The 16639-nt window shown below is 40.9% G+C and overlaps 1 protein-coding gene across 1 annotated transcript in view; it reads right to left on the bottom strand.

The window, feature by feature from the left end:
- The window catches only part of ITK (IL2 inducible T cell kinase), a 30748-nt gene extending 16025 nt beyond the window's left edge, over positions 1-14723 (bottom strand). Inside the window, exons 1-2 of the mRNA XM_040573290.1 lie at positions 14394-14723; positions 1676-1780 (exon numbers count right to left, since the gene is read on the bottom strand). Coding sequence (XP_040429224.1) covers positions 1676-1780; positions 14394-14564 — 276 coding nt within the window. The 5' untranslated portion in view covers positions 14565-14723. The remainder of the gene's footprint in view (positions 1-1675; positions 1781-14393) is intronic.
- Between the last annotated feature and the right edge of the window lie 1916 nt (positions 14724-16639).

Below are 16639 nucleotides of genomic sequence, written 5' to 3'. Positions count from 1 at the left end.
GAGTAATATTTTAGATCAATTTTATGTTGATAAGAAATGCCAGTGAAATCAATGGAGATGTGGCAATTTTCATTTTCACAGAAGCCAGCCCATTTCTCGCTGACCATGGTTTATTCTCCTAAAGTACCTCTGGGGAAATGCCATCTGTTTCTCAGCAGTTTCTTTCAAGGCATGTTCACTTAAAATCTAAGAGCCAAATTTAACTTTTCTTGTGTAAGTACAAATCCCAAGCAACTCCCTGGAGATTTTTTGGATTACTATCAATCTTCAGTTTTTAATAGCTTTCACGAAGATTATAGCGCGGAAATAAGAAGCGAGAGCAGACAAACAATGAGCAGCCAGGATGCTGGTTTTAAAGCTTGTTCTTAATGATGAACAAATGATGGAAGAGAAATACAGAACATTTGTGAAATTTCAAACCAGGGAGTAAAATCATCACATGAATAAAAATGACTCAGAAACTTAATCGGATGACTACATTTAAACAGAAAATGTGATATAACACATAATCTATATTTTTGTTCCATTATTTATCTCAACAATTTAAATCCAAACGGGATCTGGTCTCTTTGATCCAGAGAAGCTTTGAAAAACTCTGACCGCTGTCTTTAAACAGAGATTTCTACATGACAGCAGCTTTATTTTTCTTTTTTAAAGTTTATCCAGCGGCATAGATGAGGCAACGCTGATTATTGTTTAAAGGACAGGAAATATTTGCTATCTCTTGGCCTGATGCCCTTGCAGGCACACGCAGACGGCTGTGTGACTCAGTTGCTTTGCATGCTACAGAGAGATAAGTTATAACCTCTGTTACAAAAAAATAGAAAGAAAGGAGGAATAATTCCCGCTCGTTTAAAGCCACTCCTGATGATGTTAGTGATATGCCTGTTTAATGTTTTGACAATCTGAGATGGATTTTGAAATCCGCAGTAAGTGGATCTCCAGAAGATGTAGCCACGAGCACGCACAACTGGATAAAATCACTAGTTTCAGCCACTCAGCAAGGGGCTCACTTGCCAGATGAGCCACACAAAGAAAACAAAACAACCCCAAACTCGTCAGTTCCACAGAAAATTTACAGTTGGGTGCAGCTGAGATACTTAAGAAGAAAATAGACAATATCATTTTACAAAGTACCACAAAACTGACTCTGGGACAAAATTCAGACAGGCTACAAGCAGGTCCCCTGACCTCAGCTCAGCACTGTCCAGCATGTCTGGTCCACTGCTATCAGTGCTGGCCACAACCTTCACTTTATTTTGTTCTTCCTACAAGCAGTGGAGACACAGCTTGAAAAATTCATACCCAGAACAAGTAGGTCTGAGCATTTGTTCCTTTGCTCATCCATTCTCACTGAAGGAAGCTGCGTTATAGTGTGGGAAGGGAGTAAGGAGCAGTCAAGGTTCCCCCATCAAGCTTTCCCACCAGCTCCAGCTAAGAACTTTCCTGTCAGGCTGCTGTTGGCAGTGTGTGACAGCACCTTCTGTTGCTCCTAAAGACCCCAAACCAAGGTTGTAGCACTCTGATTGTCTAAAGGAATCTGTGAACAGATTGCCCTGTATACACAAATTCATACAGTGTTGGGTTCATTAGGGACTGCATTTTGCAGGAGAATTTTATTGAAATTCAAAATGAAATGATATCACTTATCAATGTAGTCAGTGGACAGACTCACCTGGAAAGGGTATTTATATTGACAGGGGATGATGATGTCACTTTTGACAATTTCCACACATTTAATTCTTGAAAGCTCTACAGAACCCTTCAAAGTCCTTTTTTTCTGAAAGACAGATAAAAACACTTGGTTAAAGCTAGTGATTGTGGATTAAGTGAATAATTAGACAAGACTGAGATGTCCACAGGAGATTTCTGATTTCAGTGGAGCAGAAGCAGATTAACTAATAATGTACAACATTTAAAAGTATAAAGAATCATTCTCATATATGGCACCTCTATATAGATTGCACATACACATATTTATATGCACATACATTTATTTCAAGTCAGTGCATGGATTCTTAGAGAACCAGTCAAAATCTTTGGTTGAAATTCATTTTTTCCCCCCAACAAAATTAGATGCCTTTTTAACAACAACAACAAAAAAACCCAACCTCTTTTCATGAAACTTTCAGCTTATCAACACTTGTTTCATACTGAAAAGCTATAAAACAATAAGTATTAAAAAAAAAACAACACACACACAAAAAAAACATTTAGGTACTTTGATTTTCAAAACTAAGCATTTTATCTAAAATATAACATTTTCACTGATTCTGTTTTCCAAGAAACAAATCATGTCTCTGGTTTTGGGTTGTCTGGGTTTTCAGATAACAAAAATAACAGGAAATTTTGAAATAAATAAAATCCTCAAAAAATTGCCTACAAAACTCTTTTTCTGGCAGCCTCTGCTGCGTGATTATTCATCAGCTACCAGATAGCTAGATAACAGAGCAGGCAGTTAGGGGAGGATAAGAAGGGAACAGGATCCTGATATCCCCACTGCCCTCGAACTGAGCCATCGCCCCGTAGCTCCCAGGCAAGTGGCACTAGGCCCTTGCAGGAGAGATGGGTGGGGAAGATGCAGGCCGGAGCTAAGCTGATGCTTGCTATCTGGTGCACGCTGCTGAAGGATTCGCTACAAACGCGTTCGCTCTTCGGAAGCAAACTGGTTTCCTGTTTTGATTCGTTTTCAGTAGGGATGAAACACTAATCCGCTCCCAGCCCAGCTTTGTGACAACATGATGAAAGACTGTGAGATGTATGAACGCAAAGAATGCTGCAAAACCTTCTGTTTTTGCAAACACGGGTTACTGTCAACATGAGAGAGCATGAGCTTCAGAGACTGCCTTGTACTTTGGTGGCCTCCTTGCCCTGCCTTGGAGTCCCATCCCAAACCTTTGTGTCCTTCACCCTCCGGCTCCCTTCTGCCCCTTGCTCCCCACACTGCCGTGGCCCCACAGCTCTGCCCTGCTGAGATGCAGGGAGGTTTGCCGCTGTGAGCCATCCAACTTCAAAACAGAGAGGCCTAAAGTTTCAAAAAAAAAGTTTTAAAACTTTATTCTTGTACAACTGGCTGGGTACTTTTTCGTTGTGCACTTGGACTTGAGGAAAGAGAGGGAAGTTATTATGGTGTGGTTGCACATAGCTCCTGCTGGACTTTGCTGGTGTATGTTTTTTTGTAGTTGCCGACAGTTTAACCAGCACCTTTGGGTTTTCTGCCAGGACTGTCTCTTGTCAATGGCATCTGCCTACGTAGCTCTATGAGGTGGAATGGGATTTTTTTATTCAATAAACCCAAGACTGTAAGGCAGCCCTAAATGTAAATACCAATTAGCTAGCAAGAGTATTGCCAAGTCTTAGAAAGCCTCACTGCACCCCATTTTCCCTTCTATTTTCTTTCATTCTTGTCTGTTCACTTCTTTCTTTGAGACTTGGCTTCCTCTCTCTCTTCTGCACAACCTAGTCTATCATTTGTTCTCCCCCTGGGACTTCTACCCTGCCATGAGACACAAAGCCATTTATTTCCTACAAAAAGCTTCAATTTTGCTAACAGAGAACTCTCTTTTGGCTTATTACTTTGAAGTCCCAGGGCTTAACCACACATGTTCCTTCTCTGAGGCTTTAGGAGTCAATGCTGTGCTGGTCACAGACTCGGCTCTTTCGCTGCAGACTGGTTTTTGTTGATACATTTCCATTCTTCTCTGAAAGACAGGGTCCAGCCTTCACAAGGAGCTTTACACAGCTGTCCTGCAGCTCTCTTCACCTGCTGAACTCCTGTTAATTGGGTAACTTCCACAGCAGAAGCCCCCGTAATCTCAAGTCAAGGTGTAACATCAGGCCGTGTCTCGCAGCCACTGCATTGCCTGGAAGACTCTCCACAGACGGGACTTTGCCGACAGAAAGCAATTACAGCCTTGTAGCAGCAAAAACAGCAGGAATTATGATTCACAAACCAGGCATTACCCAGAAGCGGGCCTGGAAACTAAACATACCCCTGCTTTTGTGATGTCTGCCTGCCCTTTAATCTAACAAAAGCAACCAGGCTATTTGGAAGGGAGGGAAGAGGAAAAGCCTCTTAAAAATGGTCTCCAAAAACCTCAGAAACTTGTTCCTAAAAGGGCCAGACAAAACATGCTGACAGTCCTCTGTTGCTTTCAGACTGCCTGGAGTATAATTAAATAGATGTTTTAGCTGGTCAGTCAGAAAAAACATCAGTGGTCTTACTGTGTAATGTGCATGGAGAGAGAACCGAGGTACATTGCTGTCCCACGAGGAGAAGCACAGTGTGCTGCAGATCACTGTGTCCTGTTTTATTTCTACTGAGCCATTATCTGCAAAATGGGGAGGGGAAGCTAACAGCACTGAGTGGAGCTTGGTGCATCACAAGCTCCATGCATCATGGTCTTCATCTCCAGTATCTCACCTCCTCTTGCCACACAGCTCCAGCAGTCTTTCCCTGATAAAACCTTTAGTTTGTGTCTCCTAAATGATCACAATGATCCCTATTTGTCTTAGATACAACTTAGAACAACTGAATATGGGATAGAAGAAGGGGGGAATTTTCAAATCACAACTATTCTATAGCGATTTTTACATACACAGCACAAACCAGGCATCTCACCGTGCTTACTCGGGGAATGAGCCACCTGGCATTTAGCACGTGCTAAGCCTACGCAACCACCAGCACTGTTTTTGCCCAGCCACAGCAGCCTGGCCAGGCAACACAACTAATCACATCAGTTCCTGGTCTGCTGGTTTGAGCTGAGCCTGGGTCAGACAAGCACGGGCAGAAGCGGGGACGTGGAGCTGGGTGCGGGAGGGCAACGAGCCGCCAGCGAGCACAGAGCAGCGTCACGAATATGCTTTCTGACTGCGGTTCTGCACTCATAAGCTTCACAAATGTCTAAGATTTTGTGAGATATGGGGCTATGCAGTCTGGGGAATTTGCTACTTTCTGGCTAACACTTCGCTGTTGCTATTTGTGGTCTCAATTCATCAAATGTGCTACGACAACCATTGGGGCTTAAGGTCCCGTGGAGCCACAAACCTTGGTGGCTGCTGAAATTTGAGCTAAACCCCACTGTATTTATCAAAGAGCCATGGCAGAAAAAGTAGTCACGTGTGCTGGAGCAGAGGGCAGGGAGGGAGGCCAAGTGCCAGGGAGGTGGAGTGGGCAGAGCTTTACCTCGAGGAGCACAGAAGGAGAGAGCAGACAGCACCTTCTAGCAGGCAGAAAGGCAGCGTGCTGTGTTTCACAAAGCAGATTGCATTCAAAAGTTGTGTAAGAACTTGTGTCTTTTGGGATGTAAAGGAAGGGAAAAGCATGCAATGAGGATTCATGTGGCCCCAGACTCCTGATCAGTGGTCACTGCCCAGGGCCCATACTGCAGCTGGACTTTCCTCACCACACATCTCTGGTGTTGGCTCTCCCCTCTCCGTATCGCCCTTCTTCATCCCCATCCCCATTGCCTGCCCCATCCCTTCCTCCCTGCCCAGCCAGGCCCTCGCAGCCAAAAGGAGCAGGTCCCCCTGTATAGGGGCATCTTTCCTCCACCCCGAGCTCTGCCCGTGACCCTGTGCGTGTCCGCTGCTCCCCACCAAAGGCCCAGCTGCAGCTTTCCCTCGGCAGGTGGGAAGGGGAAGGCAAGTTTATAGCTGTGGTGGAGAGAGCTAGGAAATTCCAGTCCCCCGTAAGCAAAACCGCAGAAACATTTCCGCCAATAAAAGCATTTAATGACCGTTCCAGCAGTGCCAGGTTTTTGTCTGCAAGACTATGAGCTGAATTTTGTTCCCTGCTTTCATTGTTGTGTTGATTAGGAGCCATTCTCAATTAATCATCTTTGTGATAAAATAGATGGGGGGTCTGGCCTCAGCCCTTGGCATGACCCGCTTGGGCCTTGTCACCTTCACCCTGGTCCCTCTACTCTGGCCGGGCTCAATGCACAACCTGGATGGAGGCAGAGGCTGATCTGAGGGTTTCTTACACTGTGGGATTGTAGTGGTGAAACCATAGAATCATAGAATGGCCTGGGTTGAAAAGGACCTTAAAGATCATCTAGTTTCAACCCCCCTGCTCTGGGCAGGGTTGCCAACCCCTCGAGCAGGCTGCCCAGAGCCCCATCTAGCCTGGCCTTGAATGCCTCCAGGGATGGGGCATCCACAACCTCTCTCAGCAACCTGTTCCAGTGCCTCACCACCCTCTGAGTGAAAAATTTTCTCCTAATTTCTAACCTAAATCTCCCCTGTCTTAGTTTAAAACCATTCAACACATATAAACAGGCATTTATACGTTTATAAACATACAAACCCAAATTCTACTAGTTAGAATTTGGGTCTCATAACCATGTGTTGGCTGTAAGGTAGCAATGGAGAAGAACACAGAACATAGTAACCAGGAACCCATAAGATATCACTGCAATAAGATGGACTTATTTTTAATGGTGATTCTCCTGAGAAGTATTTTTCCACGGATCAAAAATATTATGCTTGAACTTGAACTTCCTTGAAAACTGTCCTAATGTAATTACTAATGTAATTGCTAATGCAATTACTTCCTACCCCTTATCTTCTCATACTCCTTATCTATACATTGGGGCATGGGCTCTTGTTATCATTATTAGGATATAAAGAACTGTTGACTGTTGGTTGATAGAGATCTTGCCTGAACCCTAACATTGTTCAGTATTTTGTGAGTTCTCACTCTTATAAAGAACATCAGTAGTTTGAGGTTTTATAAAATAAGTTAAACAATTTTAAAATTAATTTTGAAACCTAATATAAGCAAATTGGACTTTAAAAGAAATTTGTAAGGGATTTTTTTATTGCCTGTGAATAATAAGAGTTTCAAAGGAAAAGCACAAAGAGGTGGTAATTGGTAATACTGGGAATTTTCTGTACTGTTCTGACTGTTGTGTTATGCTGTAATACCTCCAAGATACCCTCTTATATTTGATATTTAAATTCCTAAGTGTAGCTGCTTGATTCATATGTCTATTATGACTATTCTGTCCTCCCACTTGAATTAAAATTAAAACATAAAAATAGTTTTACAGCTGTTTTCACATCAAAAGAATAGAAAGGTGTTTTAGAGTTGAGCATAACCTGGATGCAGAGTGCGTAAAATTATGTTAATGACAAAATCAACTGCAGTCGGTGCCTAAGATGCTTGCATGCATCTAAGCAGTCGAGATGGTGAAGCACACGTAGGAGCCTGGGACAGGCAACTGGAGAGCTGCGTTTGCTTCACTGCTTTAACTCATCCATGGAAAGTCCCCTGCAGGCTTTGGTTGCTGTCATGGCTGACTTCAGCACTTGCAGTCAGGAACTTCTTTTTGCCATGCTGCATTTCCAGGAACCTGCAAAGATCTCCTTGATTGCACCCTCCCCTGGAGTGCAGGACGTGGGGACAAACCCAGGTAAAGAAGCCGAATCACAGCAGGCTCCGACATCAGAAAGCAAATATTTCATCTGCCAGGGAGATGTCACCGTGCAGCTTAATAATTGTGCTGCATGCTGTCAGTACACGTTGTTTGTGGGCTATCAGCTCACTCACCACGCGATGTCATTCCCAATAACTAATTTCAGCTTCTAATCTTGTTTACAGAGGCCGATGCTGTTTGTGCCAAAGCCTGTTCCATGCAAACAATCTCAGTCTGTTATCAATTTACTCGGCTAAATTTTCGGTGTCCCTGGGGAATAACTGCTGTAAAGAAATGACTCCTCCCATCCTTATAGAGTCCTATAGGCCAGATCCACTATTGTTTTTCCAATAAAATCAGTTAAAACCAGAGAAGTGTAAAAATTATTTAAAATGGACAGAAAAGTCAATGGAGCTACACTACGGACCTGGACCTCAGACATTGCTCGCAGCCAGAAGTTGGCTGTTTCACTGTTCATTCCTCCAGGCTTCCTGAAGTGCCTGGCTTTCAGAATTACATGAGCCTAAAACAGAAGGCATGCAGGGGAAAATTGAAACTATAACCTGTCTGCAAGGCTTCTGTGGTACAAAGAGTACATTTTCGTGGGCTGTGTAAATTTAAGTTTCAAGTACAAAGATCTGGTAGAAAAGCACGCTTGGACGTAAGATCATTTTTTCTCTGTGTCCATCACAGGGCCTCACACATTTGCAATACCCCAGCGTTTTCATTGATCTCCTATTTCAATATCATGCAAAGCCACTTCCAGTGTTCGTATCACAGTCCTGTCTCAGATGATTATCAAGGCGTGCATCCCTGCTATCAGAACAAGTGGTTTGACAAGAAAATCAATGACACTGTCAAGGAAACTAAAAAAAAAAAAAAGATTCTTGGCTTTCAAATGAGCTTTCTAATATAAAGAAATTAAGTCTTGTGTTACAAAAAGCATATGGAACAATTGCTGAATATTACATTCGTTTCTTGAAAACTATGCTTGACTAGATGGGAGGAGTGGATATTAGTGAATAAAAGATTCAGTGATAGAAGGAAACCTAAATTAAATCTACTAAATGGCACCACTTTTTTCATTAAAAATGTGTAGGTCTTAAGGATGAAAAATTGGTCCGGAAAGGATGAAAGAGTACAAAGCAATAGGCAGGCATTGCAACAATATCAGTTACAATATTGATTACAGTATAAAGCAAAGGCAGACGCTGGAAACAAATATGGCTACAGTAAAGAAATCTAATAAAAGATTAAGAAATCTTGTTACTATTGTAGTATATTCATATTAAGAAGTCCTTCCTTCTTAAAGATATGAAAGAAAACAAGGGTTGAACATTTTTGCTGCATCGTTAATGTTTTCCAATAGAAGAAAGATTAGAGCTTCATAATTTAAAGAAGATGGGAGTATCTGACATTTGGTCAGAAGTAATTTTAAAAAAATCTTGGAAGATTAAAGACCAATAAATGCCTAGGCAAAGACCTAGTAGGAGCAGAACCGGGTATGCATGGCAAGTGCAAGAAGAAATGATTATAATCCAAATTTCGGAAGATCGAATTAGTTATTCTGGCAAAAAGTAGCTATTTTTTCTTACCAGACTCTACTTCACATTTATGGAATTAGAAAGACCACAGAAAACAGATGTAAAACAAACTGTATTTCGTTTAAAGCGATCTTGTCTAGACAGTATCATCACTGTCAATCATGCCGCAGAAGAAAGTCATGAAAGAACTGCAATAGACTGGTTCTTTCTAAATATTCAGAAAACAACAACAACAACAACAACAACAAACATTTGGTAAGATATAATGGAACAGGTTGCCCAAAGTTGTGGAATCTCTGTCCCTGGTTTTCAAGCAGTGGCTAGTTAAAGCCATAGCTGACTTGTTCTAGTGTTGGCAGCGGTCCTGCTCCGAGTGTTGATCTAATGATGGCAACTGCCTGGCCCCGAGCACAAAGTCCAACTAAATGAATTTAAGATGTGCCCTCCAACCAATAATATGACTATTACAAAATCCATGATAAGTTCACAGAGGTGTACTAACGGATTCATTTAACATTAGGCACAGGTTTGTACCTTGTCTCCATCTTATTTAAGGTTATGTTGATTTTCTTACGTAAAAAACCAACAATGTTGAAACAGCTGTGGTGTAGATAGATGCCACGCCTGACTTCTTTGTGGGCGATATGTTTATTATTAATAAATTAGTTGGAGATATGCATCAGAAGACAGATGGTATTGCAAATTCTGGCAAGCAAACAGGACTTGTTAATAAATACAAGACAAGTTATGAAGAATGATCTATCTACTCAGATACATATTTATATGGGAGGTTGACTTTAGAAACATCTTTAAATTCAGTGTCTATGAGGATTATAATTTTGTGACTGTTAAGGTATCCAGAATACACAAAGCAAGTCTTATATTAAACAACGAGAGATGGTATGGACAGCCACTGTAATTAACGGGAACACCAAAACCAAGATCTTCAGAAGCAAAGTCTTAGTCTGTTTACTTTAGAGACTTGGTGAGAAAAACAAGCCCTTCCAGGGCAAGATAGACAAGTCAGGTTTCTAGAATAATCAAGGTAAAATGGACTGCTGGAAAGAGGAACAAAGAGCTTCTTTTGTTACCATGGGTAGCTGGACTGTTGCAAGTAACACAATGTGTAGATAATGCAGCAGAAGCAGCTGAAGCTTTTTAGGATTCTGATAAAAGGCTTTTCAGTCAAGTTTATTCTTTTATTTTCCCGGAACAACAGACTGAAAGCAAATTCCAAGACACACTGAAGTGTCACCTTTATGTCTGAATATCAAAGATTTGAATGGAAAAGCCCAGGACAAGGCTGACTCATGCTCTGTGACCTCTTGAGCATCTGACCAGTATAGGAAGAATAGTACTGCTGTAAATGAAGAGAGAACGTGCTCCTTTCACTGCTGCCTTTAAAAGCTGCACTAGTAATAGCACATGGGGGAAGATCTGAAGTTTAAAAATAGCTACATGCCTGAACTTCCCAGGTATTAGATGCAACTTTCCCAGCCCCGAAATAATTCTCAGAATGTCTAAAGAGGGCAAGGATCCATATTTTTGAAGAGGTAAAACTGTGGCATAGGGACACACGTTACATACATGGTACAGACAGGCTCTGGCACTCCCCACAGGTCCGAGCCACACCAAGATGAGCAGCTCCGACCCAGAAACGGCGGAGCTGCACCAGGGTGGCACCACCCCAGAGGCCAGTGGCCTGTTCAGTCAGTGGGGCACCAGCCTCAGACATCTGTGCCACTTTTAGACCACAGCCAGCTTGAAAGGCAAAGATACATGCTTCTTTCTGTCCTTATCCAGGTAGGAATGTGATATGCCAAAGATTATTCATGAACCTCTACTCAGTGTCTGAAATGCTAAACTATTTTGGTGTCTGAGTAGCTTAGCACTTCAGACACGATCTCTCTTTGTTCTTCTGTCTGCTAAACTGAAGGATTTACCAAAGACCACAAGCCGTTAAGCCAAGGAGATAAGGGTAAGTCACTAGTTTGTTTTTGCTAAGGCTAAGTAAGAACATTTGAAACTCTGTCCTAGAGACCTCTGCAAAAGGGATTCACTTGGCTGCTTCTTTTGCAGTAATGCAAGTGCACTGGGATCCTGAGAGTACCACAGAAGTGCCTGCATTATTGGGTACTCCGGTGAGGATCAAACTCATTGAAATATATAAAATGATTGCTCCCATGTGCTCATTTACTCACTTGCACAGTAGCTATAAAATCGGACCCTGGAAATGAAGAATTTTTGCCCATGGAATTGATTTGCATGTCATGATAAAGGCACTTCTGATTTATTTTAGTAGACGGGGGCTGAATACATGTGCCTGTTATCAGAGCTTAGCTTTATGTTAAGACAGCCCTGCATTGTGTACTGGTTAATGAATTCCAGAAAACACAGCTTCTTATTGTTGTCAGTTATTGGGGGCTCATTCTCCTAATGAGACGTGTAAATATCTTTCATTAACATTAACGGCGATTGTATGCTTAGCCCCTGAGGAAAACAGTGCCTTCTGTCTAGCTATGTGCTGTTACGACAGAAAAATGCCATCCTAGTTATTGCAAAAATTCGCCTTTATGATGTCGGTTGTCTTGACAGCTTTTGGTATCATTTACAGAATCATTCCTATATCCCTTCAACTTGGTTATTTCCTTGCTTTGGACTGCTACAATACACTGTTAATCATCTTTTTATACCCACAGTGTCCGAATCCAGGGAAAAGGTCTGTTTGTAAAACCCTGTTAAATACAGACAAAACATGTAAGCCTGCATTAAATACATAAGATTATACTTTACTTTAACATGCTCTGTTGAAATCAGTGGGACTTCTCAAATTGTTTAGAAGTTTGCTAATTGTTCTACCTGAATTTACATTGTCACTGATTGAATGGGGACTAGAGCAGTGGACACTGTGTATACAGTATTGAACTCCGAGTACAGTAGGCCATTAGACATGTTGGTAAGGGGTTCCTAACGAAACTCTTTGAAACCTCTCATAGCAAACATCCACAGAGATTTCCCTTGAAAAATACATCAAAAGTGTAGGCAGATGCTGGGCCCATATATCCTTTGCAGCACGTGTGCCTGAGGATACTCCCCATCTCTGCAGCCAGCACCCAGAGCAAGGGGACCATGAGCAATGCATGTTGGCAATGGTCCCCAGCCTCTCCTAACCCCTGTCAGCCCCACAAATTATCGGAGAGAGTCACCGTGGAGCAAAGCCAAACCTGTGCTAGAGGATTAGCACTACAGACCATCGATTTCAGCGTATGCTCCCTGGTCCTGGTTGACTCACTGGGACAGGCCTAGCCCATGTGTCAGGCAGGTATTGTAGTTTCCCCTTCGTGGGCTGTGAACTCCTCTTCTGGGCATTCACTCCATTCTTAGCATGGAACAAGAGGGTGTTTGCATAGCCTACCCAAAGTTTTTCCCTGCAGAACAGCCATGATCCGACCACAAGGAAGCCTGACCAGGATGGGCTAATTTTTGGCAGTATTACTGAAAAGGCTGAGGATTGGTTCCGGGAGTATGTCACAGGACAAAGTCTTTTCTCCTCATTTGATACAAAGTCCTCTTATTCATGTAATGACCTGCTTTTGACAGTTCATATCAGAAAAAAAAAGTCTGTTTTTATATATTTACACATATGTACACGTGCATGTTTATAATAGATAATATATGAGGTAAAGTACATAATATACCAAACCCTTATTTGGTCCAACTTTGCATAGCTTCATTTTGATGTCACTGTACTTTGGAATTTTACCACACCTAAAGATTTGGCCCACTATTGTCTGACTTTGGAGATCAAATTTTCAGAAATACCTCACGTGTGCATATGTATACACATATGTACAAAGGTATTTGTCAGCTGTCACTTGGTGTTCATTCAGATTTTGCATGTGTAGTGTACTAATGTGCCTTTGAAAGCTTCTTAAATGGTTACTTCAGAGGTATTTTAAGATGTTCTCGAGTGGCCTTTCGAATTGACCTTTAGGAAGACTAGGGGATAAAATTTCCAAAGACAGTCATGTTGCATATGAAATATATGCCCTGCTGAAAGTCACCAAGTCAGATTTTCCTAACTATTTAAGTGACTAAAGAAGCAAACACCTAGCGTGATTCCACAAAGCTATCTAGGCAAAGTGTACGTTGAGTCCCTCTCAAGTCCATCAAGACTCAGCAAGCACCAAAAAAAAACTAGGTCTGAAAATTTCTGTAAATGCCTACAGCAGAATCACTTGGATGAAACTTTTGAAAATTTTAACCAGATTAATCAACTGAATAGTTATAATAGAATTTAAAATCTTAAAATAATGACATCTGAAAGATGGCTTGGATAGCAGTCAAATAGACTCTCAAACTAAATACAGACACACTGGGCAGCAATAAATATTTTCCTATTTAAATATGAAGGTAAGAATAACACTGGCTATAAAATAAAAGCAAGAAAACTTTTTGTTGAGCACATTTCAGAGAAATAGCTTACAAGTAAAAATGACTGTTAAGCCTTGAAGCTGGTATACAATTTCAACGGGGGAATGACACCATACAAGGACACATTATACCTTGCTTTTCTTGCTGGGTTCAGTTTTAACTTAATTTTCTTTTTCTAAACAAGATCAGATCAGATGATCTGAAGGTGCCAACACTAGATAGCAAGACAACAAGATCCCCAGCACTGGTCTGTGTACAATAATAGCGCGTAAACATAATGTATTAACAGCATGTTAAGTGACTGAGAAGAAAACAAGCAATATTATTTACAACCGTGATGAGGCTCAGCAAACATCCAGCTAAACAGAAGAGGGAAATAATCCTCTCTTCACTAGAACACTTAGCACAATGTGGGGCACAGATTGACTTTTAATTTTCTTTGTATTTTGCAAATTAGGGAATGCAAGTCTGGGGAAACAAGGCCTAGTCTGAGCATGGATCTTATCATCACATCCCTTTTGAAGCTAACTTGGAAGAGTAGACCTGAATGGCAGCTGAATTTGTTCTGAATTGTAAGACTAGTCTACCAACCACCAGTCTGTTGCCCTAAAGAAAAGAAGGAGAGCAAAGATGTGTGGCTAGTTGTGGCTAACATACACGTTTAGTCTCTGCAATGCCCCACTGGAGGTCACTCCCGTACCCATGCAGGCAGCCAGGCACAGGCTCATGCAGCTGTCAAACAAATCGATTTTAACAGATCATGCTAAATTCCTACGACAAAATTATATACTTTCTATAAGGTAACAAGTTAGTCTTATTCCCCCATATGCACCAAATGCTCACTGACCAGAGGCTTGTAAGGACCCATTTGACCACTCTAAAAATTTCGGTGAGTGGTGCTAAAATAAAACCCAGAAATGTAAAGTTAATAAAGTTTAAGAAAGAGTTAATCCTTCCCTCCATTATTCTATTATGACAAAGAAAATGGCTGACATACCCCATGGCGATGTTCATAGTAAGCCAGCTTAGATTTGGTTAAGACAAAGAAGCGCACTTTAAAGTTGGAGGGTGAAGTCCTTCTCTTCTGCTGGGATTTTTTTATTAGCTGTTCCTCCAGGAGCACACAGTTATTCATGGCTGGGCCAAGAATGATCCTCTCCTGGGACATGGGATGCCTGCCCTATGAGCTGAGCACCCGTCCAAGAAAGAGACACAATAAGGAAGGCAGTTAAGTTTCTTTTTTTTTTTTTTAAAAAAAAAAAAAAAAGTGTTCAAAAGGCAGCGTAGGTACTTTGAGCTTTATCTTCCCATCTACAGCAAAGCTTCCTTTCTGTCAAACCATAACCACATCCTCTCTGAAGTCATAAAACGAACAGCACATGTGAAATATACTGTAGGGCAAATGTTGTGGAAAAAATAACACTTGAGGGACATTCGATAAATGTAAGTCAATGATTAAGGATTAATTAAAGGGGTGTGGCACGATGAAGCATCTGTCTCCTACTTGCCCATTTAGTAAATACAGTTATAAATGCACACACAATGGATGTATAGGAAGAGTGTCTCTGGTCCTCTTAGAAGTAGGTCATGTATCCATATTCGTTGTTGAAGGAATGGTGCCTTCCCATTTAGAGTATTTAACAGTTGACTTTGTGTCTCAGCGATTTCATACAAAGTGTTCCGAGGAAATTTGCCACATAACACGAAAGTTCCTACTCCGCAAGCAAAAGCAAAAGGCAGCAACTGAGCATACTATCTAAATTAAAAATGATAACCAGGATTTACTTGTATAAGAATTGCTAAATATTTGTAGTCATTAGACATTTAAACAGAAAACAAATGGCTACAATAAATGATAACTAATTAATTGTCATGTGTTACTATTCACTGACATTGTCTGCTTCAGGTGCTCTCTAATTAGTCTGTGGATGGATATTACAGAAAGCACAGGCATAACGTGCCCTCTGCAGATGCAATCAAGACCCCTGTAATCAGCAGCAAAACGGGCACAAACACCAAAACAAATGCAACTGGTTTCCTCAGGACTTCAGGGCACCATTCAGCGTAGTTTGCACCAGGCTAAATATATAATAATAATAATAATAATAATAATAATAATAATGATAAAGAATTTGCACCAATGCGCTCAGTACAACAGCACTGTTTTAAAAGAAATGCATTTCATTTTCTTCTGCCCTTTCATTTTTAATATTATATGCGTTTATTAGTGATGCATAATTGTGTTGTTGAAGCTACTGAGGATTGGAGACATGGGGTCTAGTGGGATGTGGGGAAACTACAAGACAAATATTTTCATCAACTAGGCATTTTTGAAAGCTGTTGTAGTCATTTACCAGTGCTGACTTTTGGCTTTAGTTTACAGTAGCATTAGGGCTTAAGTAAAGGTCTTCCTAATCCTGACGTATTTTTAGAGCTCTTTGCAAAATCCTAAAAAGATTATTTTATTTTATTTTATTTTATTTTATTTTATTTTATTTTATTTTATTTTATTTTATTTTATTTTATTTTAATTTTTATTATTTTAAATTCAGTTTATGTGGAAAAAAAAATCTTGGATACACACTTAGGAACTGTATTTCTCAATGGAATGTACTGGTTATTAGTCTCTAAGAAAAGAAAAAGCAAAGCAAACCAAAAAAAAACCACAACAAACCCTCCAGGTAACAAATTGCTTCTTTGCTGTTTGATGCTATATTAAGCATTTTTTTAGGCAGAATGTTCTAGGGATCCTCAGAAGTTCCTTATCAATTTTGTTCAATGCCAGAACCAATGTTTACCGTAAAAATACAATTTAAAGGTAGCATTTGATACATAGGTCCGATAGAGAATTTGCTAAAGGTCACGCTGTATCATGGAACAGAAATGGAGAAAAATGAGCTGTTGTGCAGTACGCCCCTACATATACCCCTTTCTGGTGGTCTTGCAGAAGAAGAGCTACAGCATGGGTTGAAACGTTACACGCAAGTCTAGCGAAGCGATGTTTCATTTCTGGGTAGTGACTGAGTTCCAAGGAACCCTTGTGGTTGAACAAGAAAGATGACACAAGTCTGCAGTCTCCTGAAAACTCACCATTGCTGCCTAGGAGGATTTCATACCTGTTCGTAGACTAGGATCAATACTGGGGCCTAACTTCCCAATTCTTCTAGGAAACAGCATGCCTTATGTAATGCATACATATAAAAAACAACAGTCTGGTGTGAGTTCTGTAAAATTGCACTCCAT

Source organism: Cygnus olor, chromosome 14, assembly GCF_009769625.2.
Source record: "Cygnus olor isolate bCygOlo1 chromosome 14, bCygOlo1.pri.v2, whole genome shotgun sequence".
NCBI lineage: Eukaryota > Metazoa > Chordata > Aves > Anseriformes > Anatidae > Cygnus > Cygnus olor.
This window is presented reverse-complemented; position numbering and strand designations above follow the sequence as displayed.